We start from the raw sequence: 25,593 nt of genomic DNA, 5'->3' as shown, positions 1-25,593 counted from the left end.
GCAAAACTCCACATTCAGTTTTCATGTTTTGATCCCACAAAGTCATAGGACATCACTACTAGGCAAGTGACACATTTCCTTGTGTTTTCCTGCCATCCTCAAAATCTTTATTGCCAATAACAAGTGCTAAGAAAGCTTGATTTAAGTTTGTCTTTAGTCCTTTTAGTATCAGTAACAGTAAAGGGACTCAAGTACCATGAATTTATCATATGCAGGAGGAGCTCAAATTTGCCCAAATTGCCCTATGCATACGACAGAAATGCAACGCTGTACTTCTGTCAAAAGCAGTACTAGAGATAAATGAGGAGCAAGAGCACAGATTAACAGAGCTGCAACCAATAGTGTGAAGATTTGGTGAGCACAGAATTAGTTATTGTACATACCTTTGGTCAAGCACAGCCTCTGAATAGGATGGCGGAGAGTCCAGGTCCACTGGCCTGTGGTAGGCCTGGTTGGACATGTACTGGATCCCATTGTTGACATTGTAGGTGATACTGCAGTGGTGCGGGTGATCAAGGACCACCAGCCGAGACAGCAGGACAGGGTGCTGCAGTCGATGCACTGGCAGGGTCATGAGATTGTTGCGTTTCCGCTGGTGATGCAGGACTAAGGCAAGAAAGGCCACCACAAGTACGAAAATGACAGAGCTACCAATGATAGCGTAGGTAATACTAGGGTAGTAAAGCAGCTGACTTTCCGAGGTCACGTAATCTTGGCCGCTGCCTGATTCTGCAAGATAAATGGAAAAGGAAGCTTGACATTTGTTTCAATATAAAACTGCTCTTAACCTATGCTATGTTTTCCACTAATGCACTGTGTCAAAAGCAAGTTTTCTTTTTTTCCTTTGGACTGTGGAAAATCAGCTTATTAAAGACATGTTCATGTAAATCAGATTGGCTAACTTATTACTCAGTCCATCTACATGTGCAATAACTGCCAGCAGATACACTACCAGAGAGAGACAAACTGACAAAGAGGAAAATACACAGCATAGCAGGAAGCATGTGCACTATCATTAGATTACCTCTCCCATCTCTACCATCAGCCATTACTTTTTGTTTCCAGACGTGAGACACCCAGTTCTGAGGCATAAGCACAGTACTTCAGTCATACTCAGCAAAGCACACTAGAATCAGATATGCAAAAGTCCTGATCTTTACTTTTAATGATAAATTTGTGGTGCAGTCAAATTTTACACATTTATAAAGAAAGGCAGCAACTACAACCTGTGTTCCACAGATCTAACAGTTCAAATAATAAGTACAGGAGAAACTACAGATAGCTGCTCAGTGAAGGGCAGTTATTTGGATGTTTGTGATCAGACCTACTGCAGAAAAAGATTCTTAAGACTAAAACGGTGTTGGAATGGCAAAACCAGCAATGGCAGCCTGGCAGATGCGATACCAGTAAGAGATGTGAAAATCTAACAACAAACTGTGCAGTGAAAGGACTGAATGGTAAAACCAAACCAAACCAAAATCCCCAAGCCAAACAAAAACACAGGTTAGGATAGATAAGATGAGGAAAACAAAAACATGAGCTGGGCTAAGGCCATGCAAGGTCACACAAGTGAGCTTCAATTTGAGATGGAACTGGGGAATAGAATGGTTGGGAATGGTAACTGAGTGCCAGGGAGCCAGAGCGGAAGCATGACCCTAAACAGCAGTATTACAGGGGTGATGAGAAGAGATAAGAAGACTAGATCAGAAGTAGTACTTCAGATAGCATATACTATATGTTTTATTTTCAGGAGACACTGAGGAACTGGCAAAATTACCAAGTCTCATAAGAGAAGTTACAGTTGGATTTGTTTAGAGTCATGATACAGGAGAAGTAATTCCCACCTAGTTTCTGTTTCCAGAGAAACAAAAAGGTAATGCAATAATGACCTTAGACAACATCTGAATAGAACTTGAAATGCATGCAAATTTTATGAGAAAACACAACAAAAGGCAACAAAATGCAAAGGAGGAAAGAGGTTCAGAGAAGCAAAATGGCATAAACACACTGGTGCAACTCTGCCACATTGGAGGCCAGTGCTACCATCACAGAACTGTTTTCCCCTGACTCCATCTCATCCCTCTGTTCACAAGGTCATATAGCCTTTGAGCACCGTTTTCTTTTTTGGGAGGAATTTTATTTCTGTTCAGGCTGTAACTCCTCATAGCGTCAAAAACACTATTCTGATACAAGACATTCATCTACCTCAGGAAAAATGAGAGGCTGAGAAAAAAACCAAACAAACCATTAGATCTCCAAAATCCACATAATTATATCCATCCAAATTCTTAATTTTCCACTGCAGAAGGCAGGAACAGTAAATCTTAACATATGATTTTCCTTTCTTTTGCCTAGCAATTAAAACTGCTTTTTGATCATTCGTATTGCCACTTACAAATTTCTCTAGCAACAAAATAATGAAGTATTTACTAACTATGTCCAGCATAATAGAAGAGCCTTCGTCATTCATCCATTGTTCTGCATCAAGATGCTTTGGGTATTTTTCTAAATATTTAGAAAGGAACACCTGAAAAATCTTAGCTAGACATCCATGACTGCTTTAGAAAGAAAAAGACACCACTTTTTAGCTCTGCACTAGTGATTTTCAGCAAATGTTTACACATCGCAGAAGTCACTGAACTGAATTTCTCGGTAATTCAGCCATCTTCTCCCAAAAGAAGCAGGTATTAGGCAGGTTTAAAAAGTTCTATCTGCTCTGCTATTGAACACAAATTCACACAAAATAAAAAGCGAGTTGGTAAGCTAATTTAAATTCAGTTCATGGTGTAGCTATTCTTTCGTGCTCTTTCTCCCTTAAGATCTATGTTTTCTAATCACGCTGCATATAAACAGTTTATCAAAGCCACTTATGCCTATTCAAAATTATTATCAGGGAAACGCTGAATTTGTAGATTAAAGTTTTCTGGAGTGTAAAAAGCTTTGTGAATAATTTAGGAAAAGACTGACAAAGGAAACCTAATGGCTTGTGCTCAGAGGGCTATCTTAAAGACTGTGAACAAATTTACTGTCTCAAAGTTTTAGAAAGATCTGAGAGAAACTGCATTAGGTCTGCCAGACACAGGGATGACAGGCTATTATTTTATCTTTTGCGATACGCTGCTCAAGCCTGGCTTTTCACAGTTCATCAGAGAAAAAGCTTCTGAAATACATAATCTGAGCAGACGTCTGCAGCCTTAATGAGCACAAATCACGGTCCACCTCCAACAAAGACATTACTGTAACAACACATCTAAATTCCAACTGTTCATAAAGAACAGAGCTGCATCATGAAAGGTTACAGACAATAAAAAAAAAAAAATCAAATACAGACAGGCACATTATTTACTTTTTTGTTAGGAGTTCCTAGGGCATCCTGCTACGTCTCCAAAAGCTCTTAAATTTCTCATCCTTGAGAATTTTATGTCCCACTAAGATAAGTCTTATGTAGATTTTGTACACTGGACTTTCAGAATATCCTTTATTCTGGCGATTTCCTTTCTAACTCAAGTCTTTTTTCCCTACTACCCTTCTCCAAGCTACAAATAAGATCTGGCCCAGACAGCACAGCACCTTGCCTTCGTGGAGTTTCATGCCCTGTTAGCTTTTGTTCTCCTCCTGAAGTAGCTTAATATTTCCCTTAGATCCTCAAGACTAGGATTTGTTTTCAACTGCATTCAAAGCTTTGGCTTACTCCATTTCAAGTACAGAAGAGAGATTTGTTAAAAAAGGTGATACACACACTAAACAGACCTCATCTATGGGAATTGGCCAAATACAATATGATTACATCTTTGCTTACCAGTTACCTGGATAAGATTCCTGGGAAAGCAGCAGAATGAACCCTCAAGTTCTTTCCAGGTATGTCTACAAGAGTGATGGCTTCACATCCAGACAACACTGGTCCACACAGGTGACCTGGCTTGAAACAGCACCAGGTTATTCCATATTTCACCCTGTGCTAATCACAACTGTCCCTAATACCCACAGACCAGAACCACAGCAACCAGCACAGCCCTAGAGCTAAAAAGTTGGAGCAGAGAGTGACTCTATTCTCAGCTCTTGAAGTGGCCCATCAGATAATTTTCTCCATCTCTGTCTGGTTTCCTGCCCTGCTATTCCCCATCTGAAAACTAGATAATGATGTTCCTGGGACCTCAGGACATTCTACCAAGATCCTATGTACTGACAAACCTCTGCTGGGTAAAAAACTGGCTGGATGGCTGGGCGTATAGAGTGGTGAGTAAATGGAGTTAAATCCAGTTGGAGGCCAGTCACAAGTGGTGTCCCCCCAGGGCTCGGTGCTGGGTCCAGTTCTGTTCAATATCTTTATCAATGACCTGGATGAGGGGACTGAAAGTACCCTTAGTAAATTTGCAGATGACACTAAGCTGGGAGGAAGTGTTGATCTGCTTGAGGGTGGGTGGGCTCTGAACAGGCTGGATCAATGGGTTGAGACCAACAGATGAGATTTAACAAGGCCAAGTCCTGCACTCGGGACACAACACTCATGCAGCGTTACAGCCTTGGGGACGACTGGCTGGAAAACTGCCTGGCAGCTGGAGGTGTTGATTTACAGCCAGCTGACTATGAGTCAGCAGTGGCCCTGATGATCAAGAAGGCCAATAGTATCTTGGTGTGTATCAGAAACAGCATGGCCAGAAGGACCAGGGAAATTACTCTGCCCCTGTCCTCGGCATTGGTAAGGCCACACCTTGAATACTGTGTTCAGTTTTGGGCTCCTCATTACAGGAAAGACATTGAGGTCCCAGAGCATGTCCAGAGAAATGCAACGAAGCTGGTGAAGAGGCTGGAGAACAAATCTTATGAGGAGCAGCTGAGGGAGCTGGGGTTGTTTAGCTTGGAGAAAAGGAAGCTGAGAGGAAACCTTATCACTGTCTACAACTACCTGAAAGGAGGTTGTAGCAAGGTGAGTATTAGTCTCTTCTCCCAAGTGATACGCAACAGTACAAGACTGAATGGCCTCAAGTTGTGCCAGGGGAGGTTGAGATTGGACATTAGGAAAAACTTCTTCACACTGAAAGGGTTCTTGGGCACTGGAAGAGGCTGCCCAGACAGGAAGTTGAGTCATCATCCCTAGAGGTATTTAAACAATGGGTAGATGAAGTGCTTAGGGATACGGTCTAGTAGTGGACAGGTACAGTTGGGTTTGATTATCTCAAAGGTCTTTTCCAACCTAGTGATTCTATGACAAGAACTACCTTTTCCTCAGAAGTGTGTTTCAAATGTTAATGAGAAGTCTAAATACCACTGGGTGCTCTGTTTATTCTTTCAGATGACTGAAAAAGACATTCATGACCTTGCCTGCATACATAAAGTAGGACATCTTGATAAGGAAAACTTTCTATTCATACATACATTTATTTTTGTTTTTAATCACTATTGGTATTAGTGTACGACCTTGGAGCTCTAGCTATGAAATACAGTTTTTCTGTAAAAGGTCTGAGCAAGACTATATACAATGTTCCAAAGAGATTAAAGCTAAGCATAAGACTTGGGACTATATATAGTTATAAGTCTATACAACTAGCCCACAAGTCACAGATAAACCTCAAGACATTATTAGTCAGCAGAACTGGCAGCAGTCAGCACATCTCATTTAGGGCATCAGAAGGCATGCATTACCTATACCTTCCTCCTCACGACTTAAATCCCTCATTGTGACCACACATTAAAGAGAAATGCTTTTAAGTCTTTGCAGCTCCTGAAAGAGCAGCTGAGTCATCAGACTGAAGATTAAAAGCCTCATCTCTCACATGCCCTCTTTTTTATCTTTTACAGCACAGGATAATTATTTCACTCATTGCACACATGGCAGTTTAAATGTAAAAATAAAAAAAATACTTAGCAGTAGCCATGACAATTAAAGTTCTAAAATTAACTTGGCAGCAGTGTAAAAACCTACAAAGCCAAAATCTGCCATCAAGCATGGAAACAAAAGGTCTAGGCTTGGCAGCTGGATAGAGGCCAAGGAGGAAATTAAAGCATTACTCAAAAGCAATTCAGGATCACTCTGACATTGGTCTAAGCAGCACTTCCTGGACATGTGATGGCCCAAAAGGCTGGTGGTGCAAATTGATTAATTCACAGCCAGTAGAGGAACTATGCCCCAAAGCAGGGGCAGAACATAAAACGGATGAACCTTCTCCGAATAAACTCCTCTTATATAAATAGAGGGAGTTCACTTACTTCTGTTACTTCTCTTTCTCCTTTGAAAATGGAGGGTCATCATCAAAGAGACTGCCAAGAAGATAGTTACTGTACACTTCCCTTAACATTTTATGCACTGAAAGTTCTAGGGGTTCCCTCTCTCCTCCCACTCACTAAATGAAACGTGTTCTGCAGAATGACAATCTCAGCAGCACCACCAGATGGCTCTTTGGTGGACCAAGCTTTAAAAATAAAGCAAGAACGTGCTTCAAAGAAAGAAAAACTCTACTGTCTTCATAGCATTAAACGTGCTCCTGTGAAGACCTACGACAACTAGCAACATCCCAGGCTCTATGCTCAGTGCAAACCCTGTGCCTAAATTGGAGCTAACAGCCATTAATATTATATCACGGCTTGCTCCTTCCCTCCTAATCTCCTAATAGATATTCCAGTCTCACCTTGTTCAAGTCACATACAGTATTCCTCAACTGCAAGAAAAGTCCAGATTTTGGGTCTCTGGTTGATGTGTGATCCATCCTGTACAATTAATGAGTAGCATTGTATTATCTTGAAAGTGAAAACAAAAGCATGTTCTAATGGAAAAGTTAACAGAACTGTGAAATTCAACCAGCAAGACACAAGAGGACTCACAGTTTAGTCTCCAGCATCAGCTTTATTTTTACTTCTTTAACTAGTGCCATAATAAGCATATTTTCTACCAAATACCCTTGGGAACACTGGCAAATTTACATGCAAGAGCACCATACGACTGTCTTCTGCAAAGGTTAACTGGAATAACAGAGCTCTGAGTTTGGCAATAGCCTGGATGTTGTATCAGCTCCCTGTCCCCTGCCAGCACAGAAGCATGCTCTACCTTAATCAACTTTGAAAGGTCTTAAGCAGTTTCAAGTCAGAAGTATAAAGGAAAATAGATTTGTCAAAGGCCATGGACGGCTTTGCCTTTCCCATTCCAGCCCAACCCCAAGAGTTTAGAATTCAAGTCTGCATGACATGCTCCATGAAATGATTCTTGGAATCATTTGAATATCTAGGAGGAAAGAAATCAACTCAAAAGAAAAAGTAAACTAATTAAAATGAAATTCAGTGGATGAAATGCTTTGTGCTTTTATCATCTATCAATCCTGAAACTAAATTACACCACACTGCAAAACTGTTGTGAAGTTATTTTGGGTGATATACATGCCTCCAAAAATGCACATTATATCAATAGAATGTCTGGGAAAAGCTGAACATGGGATGCTGTACAGGACAGAAAGATAAATTGCATTTTTACAGTACTTATTCTGGAGAGATATATACCGTTCAGCTAGAATGTGCACATTAACTTTTTCCAAGATGCTGCATTAGTGGTGCAGACAGCTGGTGCATAAGAAGGCTTGAAGAGATGTAGTGCAGGGTTTACAGAACCTGCAGAGTCAGCGATACTTGACAAAAAATACTGCTTAAGTGTTATTTAGATATACTGTAGAGTAAGTTTTTAAGCAGCTTTAAAATATAGTCTTATTATTCAAGAACTGTATTTTAATGGCTCTGCTTTTTGAAAAAGTCTTAGCACAAAGTCCATGCCCTATCTTATGTATTATTATTATCAATCCTATTTTTTTCTAGAATTGTGAGGAAGAGATGCTGTCAGATACACAATCCACATTGCTCTCCACTTGAACAAGATAGCATCCTAATGATTTAGAAACTATTAGCAGGTTATGATCTTGAGTAAAAAAATAGTCAAAACAGAAAGCAGAGGCAAGATCTGCTAGGTCACTAATTCCTTTCCCAGGGTCACATTTCACATCATTCACCCATACCTACTCAATGCCCCTTCACCAACTGCTTCTGGGATGCATCAGAGGAAACAGGTGAGCCCTGCAGGCTGCCCTGGCTGCCTCTAGGAAGCAGGAGATTGGAGAGGAAAGCAAGATGATGATGACAGAGTGGATTTGGGTAGATGTACAGTTCAAACCAAGTTGCTTTGCTTCTTAACGTTGTCCTGATTTTGCATTACAATTATTTGACATACAAACTAACGTTTCCTTACAGCTACCAGCTCTGTAAACTCAGTGTAAGCAGCAAGAAAGTCTTGTCAAACAGTGGCCTCCATAACTTCACTGTGTTCAGATCATACCTTCAGGATGGTCTTAACAAACATCATACTTGCTCCCAAATGGAACTCTAAATCTTTTCTTTAACATTATTAAAAAAAAAAAAGAAATAAAGCGTAAAACAATAGCAAAACCAACAATAACTTGTGAAAGAAGCTATTGCAGAGCCCTATTTGTTTCTCCTGATCACAAGACACAGACAATCAAATGCCAAAATGAGAGGAGGGGAGGGGAAAAAGAAGCTCTGATTCATCTTTGCTTTTAAGTGGGATGTCAGAGCTTGGCGGCAAACAACATGAATTATCCAATGTCCATAGGACACTACCAAGAAAGACTGTAAGAATTAGGGTTGTTTAGACTGAAGAAAATATTACAAGGAAACTTAATATTTTTAAGTAGGTAAGTTTGAAACGAAAGAGAACCAAAACAATGCCTGCTCCATCTAACAATATAAACTCAGAGCTTTCAAAAGCAGCACAAAATTGTCCAAATGACTAACATGAGAGACCACAGCTCTATTTCATACACCTAATTGATTAGACTGGCTGCCTTTGTGCGTGAATGGTAGAAGCACCTCATGCCTCCACGCCTCTACCTGATTACCTTGATTGCTCTGGTGGCTTTATTGTGAGCACTATCATCCCTTTATGTCCTCAGGACAGTTTCCTGAAGGTTTTCTGCAGAATATAAAAAATTATACAATTTTTAAGAAACTACAAGCCAGGTTGAATCGGAAACACTCTCTAAGGCAAAGCACCACAACAACTTACTATCAACTTCCTAAGTCACATGGTAGCTCTGATGTCAGACGCAGCTTGCTAAGTGGCAAGGAAAATGAAGCACTGGAATAGACCACTTTGAGCCAACAATGGTCTAAATGCCTCTTTGGAAGTACCCTCAGATCTCTGATAGTCCTGAATGTATATGCTGGTCTATAATCCAAAAAAATTCAAACCAAAACAACCCACCCTCCACCTCTGCCAATCAAATAACCCAGAACACCCCATAAACCCCATATTTTAATTATTTCTCCAAGTGAGTTGACAAACCTGCATTAGTTTCACAGACCTGTCTTCAGATTAACAGAAAAAAAGACTGAAAATACCCTCTAACAATGAAGATGGATCTACTCTTCTAGAGTTTTAACTCACTTATTGCATGATCGCATCCTGCCAAGTTCAGCAGAACTTCAGTTCATACTTCATTGACAAATCTATAAATTCTAAAAGCCTTAGATGCTAAGCCTGCATTCATAAAGGAAGAAGGACCTCATCTCTTACTTTAATGTACAAAAGGAACTTGTATAGCAAGATACTGTAGCACTTGGGACTTTATCCAGAACCTTCATTCCTCTTTTTGAAATATATATTATAAAAATTTTGGTCTCACTTCAGCAAATTTGCGTATTAATAAATTAAGCAAAAAATATCTTTCATTACAGAAGGAAGAAAATTGCTGCACTTGATGAAAGGGTGTTTATTCAGCACTGACAAATCTAATGAATGTGAGAGTGCCAGATCTTATTCTCACTGAAGATGTTGTCTTGCTTTTCGTTTCCACAGAGATTGTGGAAACATTTATTTTCCTCTTTGACCTTGGCTGGCTGACTGACTGAACTAGTCATACTGAATTGTGCAATTCTTGATATGAAAAGCATGTGTACAACACAAGAAATAAAAATGTAGTTTAAAATTAGTATTAAAAGGCAAGAATCATAATTATTAATCATTATGTCAAGATAATTACCATATGCAAGGACAAATAGAGATTTTTGACAGCACACTTACAGTTCACATTCTGCACAGAAAGATGGGAGTCAAATAATGATTGGTACAGCTAAGTATAGTTTAAAAGGCACTGAATTAACTAGTCTGTCACATGACAATGAACCTCTATCAACAGAATCTTGGTCTAATGCATAGCAGTGGTAAAGAAGGTTAATAGAAAACTGACTTATCACAAGTGATATTAAACATATTGTTGCATGATTCTAAAAACACCCAGTGAAACCACATTTGAATGTTGGCATCCTATTTTGGCCAGCTTATTTAAAGACAGAATTAGATTGGTGAAAGTGCAGCACGTGAAACAAAGATGAGGAATGGGGAAATGGGCCTTAAATATCAAAGAAAAAAAAGTAGGATTTATTTAGCCTTGAAAAAAGATGATTAAGAGGAGATGTGATTGAAGCATTTATACATATAATCTATCTATCTATATAAATGGGTTACAAAAATTAAGCCAAACGACTCATTTTTAGTTTGTTGGGCATACCGGAACTAAATGACACTTTTAGACAAAAGCCAAGTGACTGTATAGAATACGTGTTGAAGAATAATCACATAAAGTGGGAAAAGCTTCTGCGGATCATCTTTTATAATATCTGAGACATGTTTCCCTACAAACACACACACTAAGAACACCTGCAGCAATTAAAAAAAATACAAATCATTCTTAAAACAGAAAAGGTTAAGAATTTGCCTAATTTCAAACAGGAAGAACCAAAAATATTTACTATTACTCTTCTATAGTATTTATGCAAATAACTAACTATACCATTTCTTTTACAGTACTCTTCCTTCACTTACTTACAGACAAATCATAGAAATTTTAGAATAATCCACAAAGACAGGTAAACATATCCCCTCCCTAAAAAACAAAGCTTCAATTAATAAAATCTTTCACACACACATACACACACACTTTAATGGATTATTTACTTACTCTTTGCTATCATGTAGGAGGTAGCTTTATTGCTCTACTCTTGAGGTGCACTTAATTATCCTTGAGCAACTCAGTATCATCCTCCCCAGCACTGTGTTGTATTTTAACAAGCCATCTACAGCTTCCCCCTTCTCCTGTCCAACAGGCTTGCTGTCCTGGGTCTGCTGCTATTGAGTGGGAAAGAGGTGCAGCAGCAGGCACCTGCCTGTCTGGGAGCCTCCAGACCTCCCAGAAAGAGGTTCTGTGCACGCATAGCAAGACCACCTCTCACATGCTAATGGAACATGGATTTGCCTTATAATGAGAATTTGCAACGCGACCCTGGAAGAACTACCAGACCACATGGCCCTTGAAGAATTGCTGCTGGATGGACCATGCGTCCCAGAGGAACTGCTGTGGCCCATTCGAGTGATGAACCTTTTTGCTTCTTTGCTGGCATTATGGTGTGTCTGATCAGATCAGAGATGTGTTTTGTGACCTTGGCTGCGTTAAAGGTATTGGATTGTAAATTGACCAGATTGAGACCTATTTTTGCAACATTCAGAAGTCGCCTCTCGAAGCTTAAGTGTTATAGATACTCAATCGTAATTTCTGCAAAAGATTGCTTTATTTTGTTTATATGGGAAAGCATAGAAGCAAACAGCGCTGCATGCGCCAGGGAGTCTCTGCTCCACCAACGACACACACCTAAGTCTAAGCTCTTAGTTCCTTTTATATTCTTCTGCAGGTCAGTATTGTCGATGTGGCTTTTTCTCAAGACTAGGTTTAAGCATAGGTTTGTTAGTTCCTTTTAAGGTGATTTTCTTTTCTTCTTCCTTATCTTCACTTCTGCACTTTGAGCTTTGTTTCTTGCACAACATGTTTTTCATGATCGTTATCAAGTTAATCCGCAAAATGTCCTCCTATTGTTCCATGCCTCCTTAGGAGGTCCTGACCTTTACTCAGGCCCTGAATCATCCCAGCAGGCCTTTTTCCCTATCATCCATAACGCTATTTTGCAGGTTGTGCACCAACAGGCATTACACTGTGTTTTCTGGCACGAATTACACCTACACTCTTCACAGAAGGAAGAGATTATTTGTTATAAGTTACTAACTTATTACAGGTTTGAGTATTACATATAGTTTCTGTGATTTTTAAGAGACTAAAATACAGGATTAGCTTGAATAATAACTTTATCTAGCCTGCGCCTGGATACTTATGCTTACATAAGGAATTTTAACAAGGCTGCAGTTAGAAAGAATGGGAAAGAACGTGACTGTATCTAATTAAGCCAGATAAGAAGGACTAGTGCAATGATACAAGGAAGAAGAACCAACTAGGACCAGACGCGACCTTGAAGATGTGCCCAAAAAGTCTAAGAGCATGTGCAAGAAGGAAAGTTGAAAAGTTCACTGTGAAGAAGACTGTGAGCCTTCCTCCAGAAGCCCCCAACCCAAGACCCCCAGAGGGCAGAATGCATGCGCCAACGGGAGGAAATTTACGTAAATAAATTCTGGGAGCTGAATATAACAGACACACCTGTTCCAGGAAAACTGATGAATAGGTATGCCTTGACTGTATGTAGCCTTTGTAAATTGTGCTAGAAGTTGCAAGCACATCAGGTGGAGCTATCCCCAGCATACCTGACGTCACATAAAAGAACACCTTACTTAATAATCAAATTGGTATTGATTATTGAGTCTAGCTTTTCACGGCATCAGAGTACACCTGAGTATCTGGTTTGTAGAGACCTGTGGGTCTCTGAGCTGCCATGCTTCGACCCTGCAGGTCAGAGTACGCCTGAATACCCATGTTGTCTTGGGAGCGGGCCCTGACACCTACATATTATCAGCTTAAAAACCTGAGTAAACACAAACCAGGAAAGAAAATTTAAAAGGTAACAAAATCACACTGGCTTCTAGACTATGTGGAACATACTAAATATCTAGAAAATACTGAATAAAACCCCAAAACAAATCACATACACTTGTTCTTCATGACTCCTTGCTCCATTTACAACTTATTTTTTCTTTAGTTTTTCTGCTATCTTCTGTTTCTGTACATAAGGACTCTAAAAAAAAGACCTCTAGAAATTAAGAGCCTGACTCTCATCTTAACATCACTGTGTACATAACTCACTTGTGCTCACCTGTGCAACACTATGTCCTTCTCTGAACAATTTGAAACACGCAAACAATAAAAGGTGCAATTTACTTTCACTGGGCTGTTCACAAAATTTTGAAGAGCTGAAAAATTGGAACATAATATTTACCTACAATTCATGAAGGGATAGATGACCTGAGAGACCTCTACATAAGAAAAATTGATCCTAAAAAGTTATTTTCACACTTCGGGTTGTAACTACCCTGCCCTGGGAGTTACACAGCACTTCTGAAGAGATTAAAACAAAGAACAGCCTCCATAACTAAGTCAGCAAAAAGTTTAATTAAATAAAATAGCTTCCTGTGCTTCTCTGCCCCAAACTGCCTCATGCATATTCATCACTAATTACAGCCGTAAAAAAGTCACAACTAATTTTGCCACACTTATCGTGTATATGCCTTGATTTATTTTTACATAATTACTACTGAAACTAATTGCAAGTTAGTTAATTTTGCACTTTGTCCTTTTAAGCTTAATTGAAAATTAAAATTTTTCAAACCCAAGTCATTCTTGTAAGTCTGGTGCTTTTACCCAAGATAGTGCCATATGCCAAAATGTTCCTTTTAACTGCTTTTAGTAATGTAGCATAGAGGAACATCGTAAATTTTATCATTTAAAATAAGAGAGTGTATATTTACTACATGCTTGTTAGTTGTACACTCTTTGAAGAACATTCAGCCTGCCCACTGTCACTTGGCATCTCATGCAGTACATTAGCACATCATCCAGAGACACTAGCTACTCCATCAGTGCCCGTGTTAGCTTAGGTCAACATTAAACCTGGAATTTTCTTCAACTGGGGTTCAAACATCTTGCCTAATATTTCAAGGGTGCCTAATGATTTTGGATGCGCAGCTCTATAACGGATTTTGAAAAAAGTAACATTTCCTCCCTCGAGAGGTGCTGGAAGAAGAATAATCAAAGATAATAATCAAAGATGATAATAATAATAATAATTTGGCTTTCCTAAAGCCAAATTTTGACTCAGCCTACAAAAGTAATTGTCTGAAAAATTTGGACTTAGCCTAGAAAAATAATTACCCAGGAGTACATGCTGTGCCTGGCAAACTTTTATATCAACAGGTCAAACTCTTTTAAGCTCTAAGCACTTAATAGGGTCTTCTCATTTGCTAGGGTAGTGTCATGTTTAATAGGTATGGCTCCAGCTGGTGATTGAGGGATGCTCTCCTGCCCAGTCACGAGGTTCAAGATGGACTCCTTTGCTTTCTAAGCTTCCCCTCAGAGAGAAGCCTAGTTGCAGCTAGATCCATCTCTAGTTCCAGACTTGATCAGTGATTTATGACTAGAAGATTATATGATATATGTGCTGGCCAGCAGTCAGAATTAGTGTAAACAGTAGGTAATTTACCTTAAGCAACAGATAAAAACAAACTCAGGGTTGCCACTCACTTGCAGTGTTAGTGCTAGATGATTATAACCAGCAGTTAACAAGGAGATATATGTATATTTATAAAAGAAGTAACAATTTAAACTTGAGTTAATTTATTTTCCTCCGGGAACATCCAACAAAGCCAAGAGGTATGTGACTCCTACAAAAAACGTGTACCGTCTTGGGGGGGGGGGGGGGGGGGGGGGCATAAGAAGAGATGTGACCTGTCAGGTAAGGTGGTCATATTTCCTCCCTCCACAAAAGGGTTTTCATGTGCCAACTTTATACTTTTTGAAAACACTTTGGCATCTGCTGACAAGGTTGTCTAAGTAAATTACTACGTGTTGATTAGCTCTTGGGTATGCTGGTTGTGTTGTCAGAAGCTGTAAGGGACTCTGTGACTTGCAATGCCTTTGAGGTAAAGAGCTCAGTACCTTCTTTAAGGGGTGTTTCTGTTCTTAACTGAAACAACATGAGGCTGTGAGGCCTCTGCCTCTCCCCAGGCATCATTCAGCTGATTTGAGATACCAGCACCAAATCCATCTGTCTTACAAGATAAAATTCTTCATTGTTTAAGGAGAACTACTCCCTTTTGCAAAGTTTGGTATTTGCCATCAACAAAGTCTAGCAAGTCTGTTAGACCAGAGGTAGTCCACTTCAATTGTACATGTCATTTTTTTATTGATTTGGAATATGCCTTTTGTGAAGGATAGTACAATGTAAAATCTTGCTGTCTGAAGCACCTGAATTCCATGCAATGAGAGCAGACACAAAATGCAGAAGCCCTGGAAAGGGGCCCCAGCAATTTCCAGGATACAACTGGTACTCAAACAGGAACAGTACTCAGCAAACCAGAGTGTTGGGAAATGGTTAAGTGAAAAAGGACATGAGAATGTTGAAAAATGGATTGAGGAATGGTTAAGTGAACAAGGACATGATTCAATAGAAAAGCTTTGTGAGACACGTATTGTGTAAGTGGAAACCTTGTTAAACTCTGAGTGTAGATATGGACTGAAAGAACAAGAAGGCATACAAGGAGGAATCTCTAAGAAGAAACTTCTGAAGGACAAGTGAGTCTTTCCCAAGGGAACAGGATGGAGCACCAAGCCCAGCTGCAACTGTAATATAACTGCAAGTAGATAAACGGAACTCGAAGTAGCAACATAGTATTAATGAATTAACAAAGGACAATGAATCAATAGAGAACAAATAGTTTTAAGTAACTAATCATGTATAAGGTGTAACAAATTATAAAGCACAAAGCATCTTTTGAATGTTAGGGTATATAATCCGGGCTGATTTTGAATAAAGAAGAAGCTTGCTTTATCACTCACACTGAGTTGTCCGCTTGCTTCCCTCGCCGTCGACAAATGGCGCCCGAACAGGGACCAGAAAAAAGAAGCAGATGAGCAAGGGACAGGGACCCCCAATCCCTGTTACCTCCGGACGGCGAGCTCGGCAAAAGCACTGGTAGCAGCGACCAGGGGGCGAAAGATCGGGAGCACTGAATCAGTACGAACGATCCGCGCCTGAACCCAGATATCTACGTGAGGAGGTTCGCCGGCCGAGTGAGAGACTACCTACTCGTGAGTAAAAAGGCTGCAACCTTTCATGGCTGGATCATGAAAGAGGGTCCGGACCAGATAAAATAAGGTTAATATAAGAGGGTCCGATAAAGCGCGCGCAACGAGAGGTAGCATTTGAGATTTTATGCTTTTTAGAAAAGCGGGGAGCAGGTCCAATTAAGGACTTAATAGACAAGTGGAGAAATTATGGAGATTGTTTGTAAAAGTCGGGAAAGTGCCGGGATACAGTGACCGGAAGGCGAAAATTAAGAGCTTATGATTTCGTTAGGGATCGTTGCACTCTAGTCCGAACGCCTGAATCGTCAAAAAGGGATCCGCCGCCCGACATCATAAGGCTTTGGAGAGATAAGACAGAACAGGGCTACACATAAGACTTTATAAATTTATAAGGGCTTTTTTCTCTGACCAGAAATGGATAAAGAAGTGACTTATGAAATATTACGAAGCTTCTTAGAGAAGCGAGGACTTGACTCACAATATCTCAAACAACTTGCGGGACTCATTACCTTAGGAAAAACCAAGGGATGTTTTAAGGATCCGAATGAGATATTTGAGGAAGGTGAATGGCGCAAATTTGGGAACATCCCGTGGGAGGCATTTACAGATGATGATAAAACTGCAAAGAAACTAATGAAAGCTTGGAAAGAGATTATAAATTGTATAAAACGTTACAAGGTAAAAAGGTAGCGAGGAATCAGAGGAGGAAGAAGATGCCACGAAAATGCTGTAACAACCAAGGACTGTTACCTGTTAAACAATTGATACAAGCCTTATTTTGTGATATATGTGCATGTTTTGAGTGTTGTGTGTGTTCGGTGCCATGTGTAGTTTAAATATTCATACCCTTGTGCTGTTCTTATTGACCGGTCGTAAACAATGTTGTATGGGTATATTAATCCAGCTCAAAAGAGTGGTTCTGTGTGTATGCGTGTGTGTTTAAAGCGCTTTAAACGTTTGTAAGACTTGCAAATTGCGTTTTGATTATATTGAGCCTCTGTTTTGATTAATCTTTAAAATGCAACTCTGAAACCTTTCAATCTCAAACGTCCACTAAGCTGGCAAACAGGTAGATTTACCTGGGACCTTTGAAGTGAAAGGCTACAGATGACAAGATTTTAAAATACATAGGAAAAAAATAGAAAAAAGAAAGAAAATATGAAATACAGAAAGAAAAACAGAAAAGAAAACAGAAAAAGAAAAAATAGAAAAATAGAAAAAAGAATGTAGAAAACAAAACAAAACAAAATGGAAAAAAACCCAGCCCTGTGGCTGTGTGTGTGAGTCCCCCTCCCCCCCATCTCCCCCCTTTTACTCCTGTAAGGTTTTTTGTTTTATTTCAGCCTGGGAGTTTCTATCTCTCTCTAGGGGAGTAACAGTTTATGAAGAGCACTCTGCATTCCAGCGTCCCTTATCAGATCAGCAACTGCTGGGTCCTAGCGCCCACAACCGTAAAGGGAATTTTAGCCAGATACTAATGAAGTCATGATTTAAGAGTCCAAAAGGAGTATCCTCTGAGAGTAAAAAATTACAAAAGAATAGAAAAGTTAATGCATTTGCAGCCTTGAGAATTCCCATACAGGTTAAAACAGATAAAAGAAGGGTAAACCGTTAACATTAAAGAACCAAGGAAACCAGCAACCCAGCATGCAGCGGAGACGTGTGACAACAGTAAATGCTCCTGCTTGGATCTTCTTCATAGTCTCCTCAGTAAGAAGAGATTGAAAAGCACACAAGGTTTTGCTCCAAGCTTTTGGTCTTATTGGTAACGGTTTAAGTGTTTTGGTTAGTAGGTCATTCGAGTGTCACTTTGCAAAGTCTTTTTCTGTAACCTGGTGTTATTAATTCTGCTTTTACTGGACAAATACAAGCTATGGTTTATATTCCTTTCCCACCTGTGTATATCACCCAAAGCAGTTGTATTACTCAATTAATACCATTTCAAAGATTGTATTAGAGAAAATAGACCTTCAAGTCGCACCTGAAAAAATTCAAACCTGGAAATATTTTGAGTGGAAAACTTTGAACCCCAGCAAGCCAAATTGTAAATAGTAGTTAAAACAACTTACAAAAGCTCCTAGAAACAATCAATCGAGTTAAACTTTATTTGGGTATAACTAATGCAGAACTAAGTCCATTATTTGATCTTCTTAAGGGAGGACATGGCTTTAACAGCACCCCGTACTTTTAGGAGTGATGTACAAAGCATCAATCATGCAGTGTTACAAGATAGAGCTGCCATAGATTTCTTGCTCTTGGCACTAGGCCATGGGTGAGAGGAGTTTGAAGGTATGTGCTGCTTGAACCTGTCTGATCACTCCACATCCATACATGCTAAAATAAAACGGTTACAACAGGGCCTTCACCAACTGAAACAAGAAGATGGATGGGGAATAGACAATTGGATACAACCAATATTTGGCTCTTTATCACCCTGGCTCCTCTCCGTAATTAAAGAAGTATTGCGTTGGATAGGCCTAATACTGTTGCTTATAGTTGCGTTTAAGATAGGCTACAACTGTATTATGCGCAGTATAACAAAAAATCACCATGCTCTGCTTGTGCAAAAAGAAAAAGGGGGAAATGTTGGGAAATGGTTAAGTGAAAAAGGACATGAGAATGTTGAAAAATGGATTGAGGAATGGTTAAGTGAACAAGGACATGATTCAATAGAAAAGCTTTGTGAGACACGTATTGTGTAAGTGGAAACCTTGTTAAACTCTGAGTGTAGATATGGACTGAAAGAACAAGAAGGCATACAAGGAGGAATCTCTAAGAAGAAACTTCTGAAGGACAAGTGAGTCTTTCCCAAGGGAACAGGATGGAGCACCAAGCCCAGCTGCAACTGTAATATAACTGCAAGTAGATAAACGGAACTCGAAGTAGCAACATAGTATTAATGAATTAACAAAGGACAATGAATCAATAGAGAACAAATAGTTTTAAGTAACTAATCATGTATAAGGTGTAACAAATTATAAAGCACAAAGCATCTTTTGAATGTTAGGGTATATAATCCGGGCTGATTTTGAATAAAGAAGAAGCTTGCTTTATCACTCACACTGAGTTGTCCGCTTGCTTCCCTCGCCGTCGACACCAGAGGACATTTCAGAAACCCACACCACATAGCCCAAATCAAATCAATCAATTAAGGGTATTTTCACTTGAACTCATGGCCTTAGTACCTTATAGTAATGACAATATTAGCTTCTTGGCCTATTAAAACAATTCATTACTGTGCAAACCAAAACAAAAGCAAAATAAGCTCATCTATATTTCAAACACCTTTTCAACCTTAACTCCAGACCTTCAATTTTGTTTGGTTTAATAAAATTTCAGTTTTTTAATCTGTTAACAAATCTTGCAAATATCTGATCAGCTGGCAATTTTCAGAAAGACAAGGGAATTTTGCAAAGAGAACACTTGTTCCTTACCCCTCTACAGTCTTCACGACCAACTTACCTAAATTAATAAACTATTAAGGTAAACCTTTAAATCTTTTCAAGGCTTGTCTGCAAGAACTACAGAGAGTGAGCTGCATCAACACAAAGTGGACATAGGCTGACTCCTTCAGAAAGCAAGTTCTTCTGAGAAGTGTGACTTTTACTTTAGCAATCGCCCAATGAGCAAGATATCACTGCATAAAAGCAATAAATCAAGTTTATAAATTCTATGATTCTGCAAAAATTCCAGTTCCTCTAAAAGGGCAAAAGTGCAGGCTATCCTGCCAGGATGGGAATCACTACCACTAACTTGTTCCACTTATCCACCGGCAGCACACAGAATTGGTCGAGCTGAAGAATGCCCTTGAGCGACCCCGAAGAAGCGGACAACAGAGGTGCATTGCCGGGAAAGCACCTACGGCAAGTACCGTAAACAGAACAAAAGAGACAACTGTAGCCTTCTGATGCCCAAAGGAGGAGTTGGGACTGCCCGTGAACAGCGAGTGATCAGTTACCGGTTGACCAGTTTTGAAGTTGGAGCACGGGGACAGTTGTTTGTAACCAATCAGATAACGGCATGTTTTTTGAAATTTAGCAGAGCTGTATAAGAGCAGCCCGCTTTTATAATAAAGGGTCTTCTGTTAATACAAGTTTAGGAGTCCGTGCACCAATCCCCTCACAGAATGTTTAAAAGTCTTGTTACAACAAAACCAGATCCTAGACAGTTATTGTGTTGGAAACAGCTTATCACAACACATGACAATATAGCTAAAGGCTCGACTAATACAAAGCTGTAGGACAGGGCACAGTGTTAAAGCCGTCTTGGACTGCATCTACAGTAAGAGACGGAAGGGGACTTTCATCAGGTCAGGAGGAGGCGTACATCTTAATCACCAGAGTAGCTATTACTAGGCAGGTGGAAACTTGACAGTCAGGAGGAATTCCTCATTTCAAAACTCCCGATTGAAGAGGCAATAGTGAGTTTCCGGGGTGGATGGGTAGGGATAAAAAGGTAATTAAAAAGCATTGAAAGTCCAGAGCCCAAGAATACAAAAAAGCACTTTTAGTAAGTGTCGTAAAAGCCTATGATTAGTGATCCCTTAGCGGTAAAGGAAATGAATACAGTATTTTCTCTGTCTCTGAGCTCAGTCTAAGAGCTGTCAGAAAGCAAGGATTTCTGTTTTACAGACAATCTGCAATTCAATGGAGGAATATCCCCACTTGTTTACTGTCACCAACTTAAAAAGTGAAGCAAAACAAATTCAGTTGCATGCATTAGTAGACTAACTATAGTAAATACTTCTAGTCATGCAAAATTGCAAAGCTCATTGTAAACAAGTGTAAATTTTCTGACCCAAAGAAATTTTTTTTCTTCTTTCTGCTAATGGCTAGCAGTAGTATTATACAGCTATATACACAAAATTAAAATAAATAGTTTGGTGTGAAATTCTTCGAGTTTTTATGTACTCTGCGTCTTTCATCTGATGAAGTCTATACTCTGATTAAAAACTTAGAAAATACCTGCCAGGAACATTCCAGGCTACTGCATATTTCATAAGGATTTTTCCATGCATACTACATGATATTCTACAAAACAGTTTTAAAACCTAAAAAGAAAAAAAATGAAAAAAATCAGATTATATCAGTTTTGCAAATGCTGAGTGTAATTTATCTCAACTACCCACCACAATACTTCTGCTTTAATTAAATATCAAATTGGTCACATAAGCATGCAGATTTAATTACCACTGCAGTTTAAAATGAGTTATTTCCCCTTGAAACCAGAGAAGGTTATCAGGATGATCTCAGTCTAAAGGAAAATCCCCAGATTGGCAAGACTCTGGACACAGGAACTTGTCCCTTTTAAAAATACCCTTCTCAGTAGTACAATGCTAACAAAGAAATACTGGTTTAACAAGTTTAATCCAAACATACCTGAGGTCTATGGCAGTTGAACATTTGATGGAAATAAATTAAACGAAGCACTATAGGGAATGGCCCATTCAGACTTAATTTTGTCAGCTCAGTAAAAGTGAACTTGATAGCAGATGTCCCTAAACATCTTCAGTTTTGATTGATATTTCTCTCCTCTGACTCACTCTCACCGACCATTTCATTCAGCCAACTTGGTACAGGAGCCAAGGATCAGGTCACTTTAAATTAAATGGTCAGAGCTCTCAGCGTGAGTGGTATAGGAAAGGGGGATAGAAAAGAGGAAACCTACGAAACAACTTTAAGCCAGCAGTGAGATTGGAGTTGACTGAGGGGAGCCAGAAGAGCTGCATCAGTACAAAGGGTTTATAATCAAACAGTGAGAATGAGAATTGTCACCTTGAACAGTGTCTCTGCAGAGCTCCCTGTTCACATCAAAGGATTGGAAGAGACTAAGAACACACCCAACATGATGATGGTAAGGAGTTCTGTTCTCTCCTGAGGTATGTCCTGTTGCAAAAGAGTGTGCACTGCTCTGATCACCCTGATAGTAATCAGTAAAAGACTAACCATTTTTATTAAATAGAATAGTAGAACTTTGTACTAAGGAAAAGATCAAAACACTCAATCTGATGTAAGGAATGTCTTGGACATCTGGATCAAAGGAGGACATGAAATCAGGCCTTGTTTTCTGCCAGCCTGGCAGAGAAATATAAAGGGAAAATGTCCTTAGACAAACTATCTCATGATACGCTCATGTACATACAAAGCCACACCTCCAAGCAAAAGACCACCCTCCTTCAGGAGCAGATCCCAACTCACTGAATATGTGCAGTAGAAAACTTGTATATTGCAACCACATATGACTTTATTGCAATAACATGCAAATCACTAACCAATCATTTATAGAAGGAAGTACTTGGCATGTACTCACTTTTCTTATAAATTGAGCATAGAAGCTCCAGTTGGACGTGCTTGATCTGTGGAAAGCCACTGAGTACTCAGACTTGCACAACTCTGAAATAAAGTCAATGTCTCAACTTTGTGTGCGAGATTAGCTATTTGTGTGCTGGGAAACACATCCGACTTTTTGGACAAGAGGACTTCAGGACTTCTAGGCTAGTTGTCAGCAACCTGAAATGCACCTCACCGATGTCCACTTCTCTGTGAAGGAAAACCTAGTTATGTTCTTTTATGTTCTCTTTTATGTTTATCTTTTATGTTTTTTTCCTGCACTAAGATTTTGGACCAAGAATCTCAAAAAGGCTACATGTCAGATGGAGACAGTGACTCTGGTTCTGTGCAAAACCCGAGCAATGAAAGCAATTACTTGCTTAATGATACCGAAGCAGGTGAACACAGGCCAAAGCTGTTTAGTAAGAAGAAACTGCAGGCACTTGGATTTATTCAAAGAACATAAGTATTCAGTAAAAGCAACGGGCAGTCGAGAAGGTACGGAGTAATACAGTCCACTTGCATTTTAAAACTGCAGGTGTTTCTGAATGTCTCTGTAACCCTACTCTAACACTCTATCAAGACAAAAACCTCACAGAACATATATATAACATATGACATTTTCTTCATTCTATGTGAGGATTAATCAATAGATCAGGCTTGTAGACTCAGAAAAAATGCATCCTTTTGGAAGTTACTTGCCAAATTTCACTAAAGGAAAGGTCTTCTACCCTTGGTAATAAAATCACGATACTTTAAGGATGAGTAGCAAGAGACCATACCAACAAAAATAATTAAACCAGTATTGAAGTAATAGAATTTTTAGAGAGGTAGGATAAAACAATGACAATTTATGTGCTGCACACCCTCTTTTCAAAGCTGCATCTTATATAAAGACTCCAAACTTGACACTCATTGTACAGAATATGCATGTTCTTCATCGCATACTAATTCCATAACAGAACTGCAGCATTATGACATTTAACGCAAAGCAATATTCTTCTGTTCTTCTCCTTCACTAGCATCTGATAGCAAAGGAAATCAGGGTTGTGTGAACTTACCTGGTTAGGGGAGTTCGAATCCATGTTCTTTTTTTCTCCCCAAAGTTACCGAACCAACCTAGGCTGCAGATTGTGGTCTAGCAATTACAGTTCATGGGAAATAGGAGATGGCAATTGTGATCTCTTGTTCAAGGAATTCCATTCCCATCCTTAAGTATGGCTTATGTATTTCTATGCTGCACTTTATAGAAAAGTAGGAGGAGAATGGAATACAGACCTGCCTCCTCCAACGCCATTTTTGCAGCATCCTTCCTCTTTCTCCCCCTTACCAGCCCAAGGACTCAAATCCTCTCCTGCAAAGGAAAAAAACAGAAGAAAAAGAGTGTTTCCACCCAAACAGCCCAAAGCTGTATAGTTTAAAGCTCTCTTTTAAGTTGTTTTGTTCTTAATAAAATTAGGATGAGGGCAGCAAGGTGTTCCACACCCTTGGACAAAGATTTAACTAACTATGATACTGGATGAAAGGGAAAAGCAGCTTATCCCAGGTCCTTCTGAGCTGAGTGGATGCAAATGCCAGAGTCCTGCAAATATACTGCATTACATCACCCAAAGCCAATACTCCCTTAAATAAGAGAAATTTCCCTTAATCTGAAGCTCAACAGATCAACGCAATCTATTCTATTTACTTATATTTGGTGAATGCATGCCACAAAGCACAGGCATTTGCCATGGCAATACACTCAGTCTAGGGCTTCTGGTGTGTGACAAACATTTTAAATGCTATATGCAAATTCCTTCTTTTCTAGCAGAGGAAAGTTCCTATTCATTCATCCATTGTATACTATGCATTTTTAACAGTTCAATGGGTCACTTCAATAAAACCTAACTCAGACTGAATTGTACAGAAATACACCAAGGCTCTGGGCTTTCTCCTGTAACTAATGACACTTTCTCCGAAACCAGAGAGAACATGTTCCTTACTGTTCTCAATATCTTACAGCAAAACAGATACCTTGGAATTCTCCTTTCACCTCTTCCCACTTCACGGAGAAATTAATTAATTTCTTCCTACTGGATCAAAAGTTTCTCACATTCTAAGTATAACTCCTCATCATTAAAATGTCCTAAAAAGATGCAAGCAAATGCTTTTACCTGTCTAGAAAAATATTCTGACACAGGTTGAAATGCAGGAAGTAGAAGATACAGACCTATACTTTTCAAGCCACAACTTGTCCATGGATGAAGCCAGCTGTTCACTACTGAAAGAATTTTGGCAGGAAGAAAACATGCCAGGCACCCTATTCTATAGTAATCCATATACCTCTATATAAAAAAGGACATATCTATCAAGACTGTATTAATTTTCACATTTTATTGCTCTGGTCAAACAATTAACCTGCCTTGTTCATTAGAAAAATTAACTTGCTCCCCTTTCTAGTTAATATAGATTCTTTTTCATCAACAAAAAAAATACATTCTTCTGTAGGACACCCAGAATTGTGTCCAGGCCTGCTGCTCTGCCTTGGGGTTATACCGTGCATCATAAATCACACAGCATTTAAGTTAAAATAATATTGTTTATGATCCTGTTGTTTTTTAAAAGTTAATTATATGTGCTACTTAAAACAAGCTGCGAGTCTAGTGGGAGGCATTTTAATTAATACAGTTTGTTCAAAGAAACTCCAATTCCCCCTTATCTGTCAGCCAGCTGTACTGCAACCTGAATGCAAGGAACACAGAACAATAAAGCAAGAAAATCAGACAGAACTGGGACTTGACAAAAAACAATAAGAATACAAGTCAATTGCACCAATATTAGGCAGGAAGATTTGAGATTTTTAACATCTACTTCTTAACAACTACAGAGTTTTACCATGTGCTCTGGTTTCAGGTTTATCTTTCCAAGAAGGTATTAGCAGACAATTTTTAAATACTCTTTCCCAAAGTGAGCTCTTCAATTGTACTTTAAAGTGCTCTTGATTATGACAGCTTGCAAATCAAGGCATGCAGAAAAATCATGTTAGCAAGTGTGGAAAAGAACAAAGAAAAAAGTTTGCACGGCAGTACTGGCCACAGCAATTTCTCCCCAGCCACTGAAGAAGATGATACCCACATCAATCAGAGGCCTCCAAT

General features: G+C 39.2%; 1 protein-coding gene across 12 annotated transcripts in view; it reads right to left on the bottom strand.

Annotated features, from left to right (window-relative positions):
- Nucleotides 1–25,593, bottom strand: part of LDLRAD3 (low density lipoprotein receptor class A domain containing 3) — a 127,964-nt gene that overhangs the window by 26,465 nt on the left and 75,906 nt on the right. For all 12 annotated transcript variants that reach the window (XM_054066575.1, XM_054066574.1, XM_054066570.1 and 9 more), the window contains one exon: nucleotides 384–729. In XM_054066575.1, coding sequence (XP_053922550.1) covers nucleotides 384–729 — 346 coding nt within the window. The remainder of the gene's footprint in view (nucleotides 1–383; nucleotides 730–25,593) is intronic.

Source organism: Cuculus canorus, chromosome 5 (genome assembly GCF_017976375.1).
Source record: "Cuculus canorus isolate bCucCan1 chromosome 5, bCucCan1.pri, whole genome shotgun sequence".
Taxonomy (NCBI): domain Eukaryota; kingdom Metazoa; phylum Chordata; class Aves; order Cuculiformes; family Cuculidae; genus Cuculus; species Cuculus canorus.
This window is presented reverse-complemented; position numbering and strand designations above follow the sequence as displayed.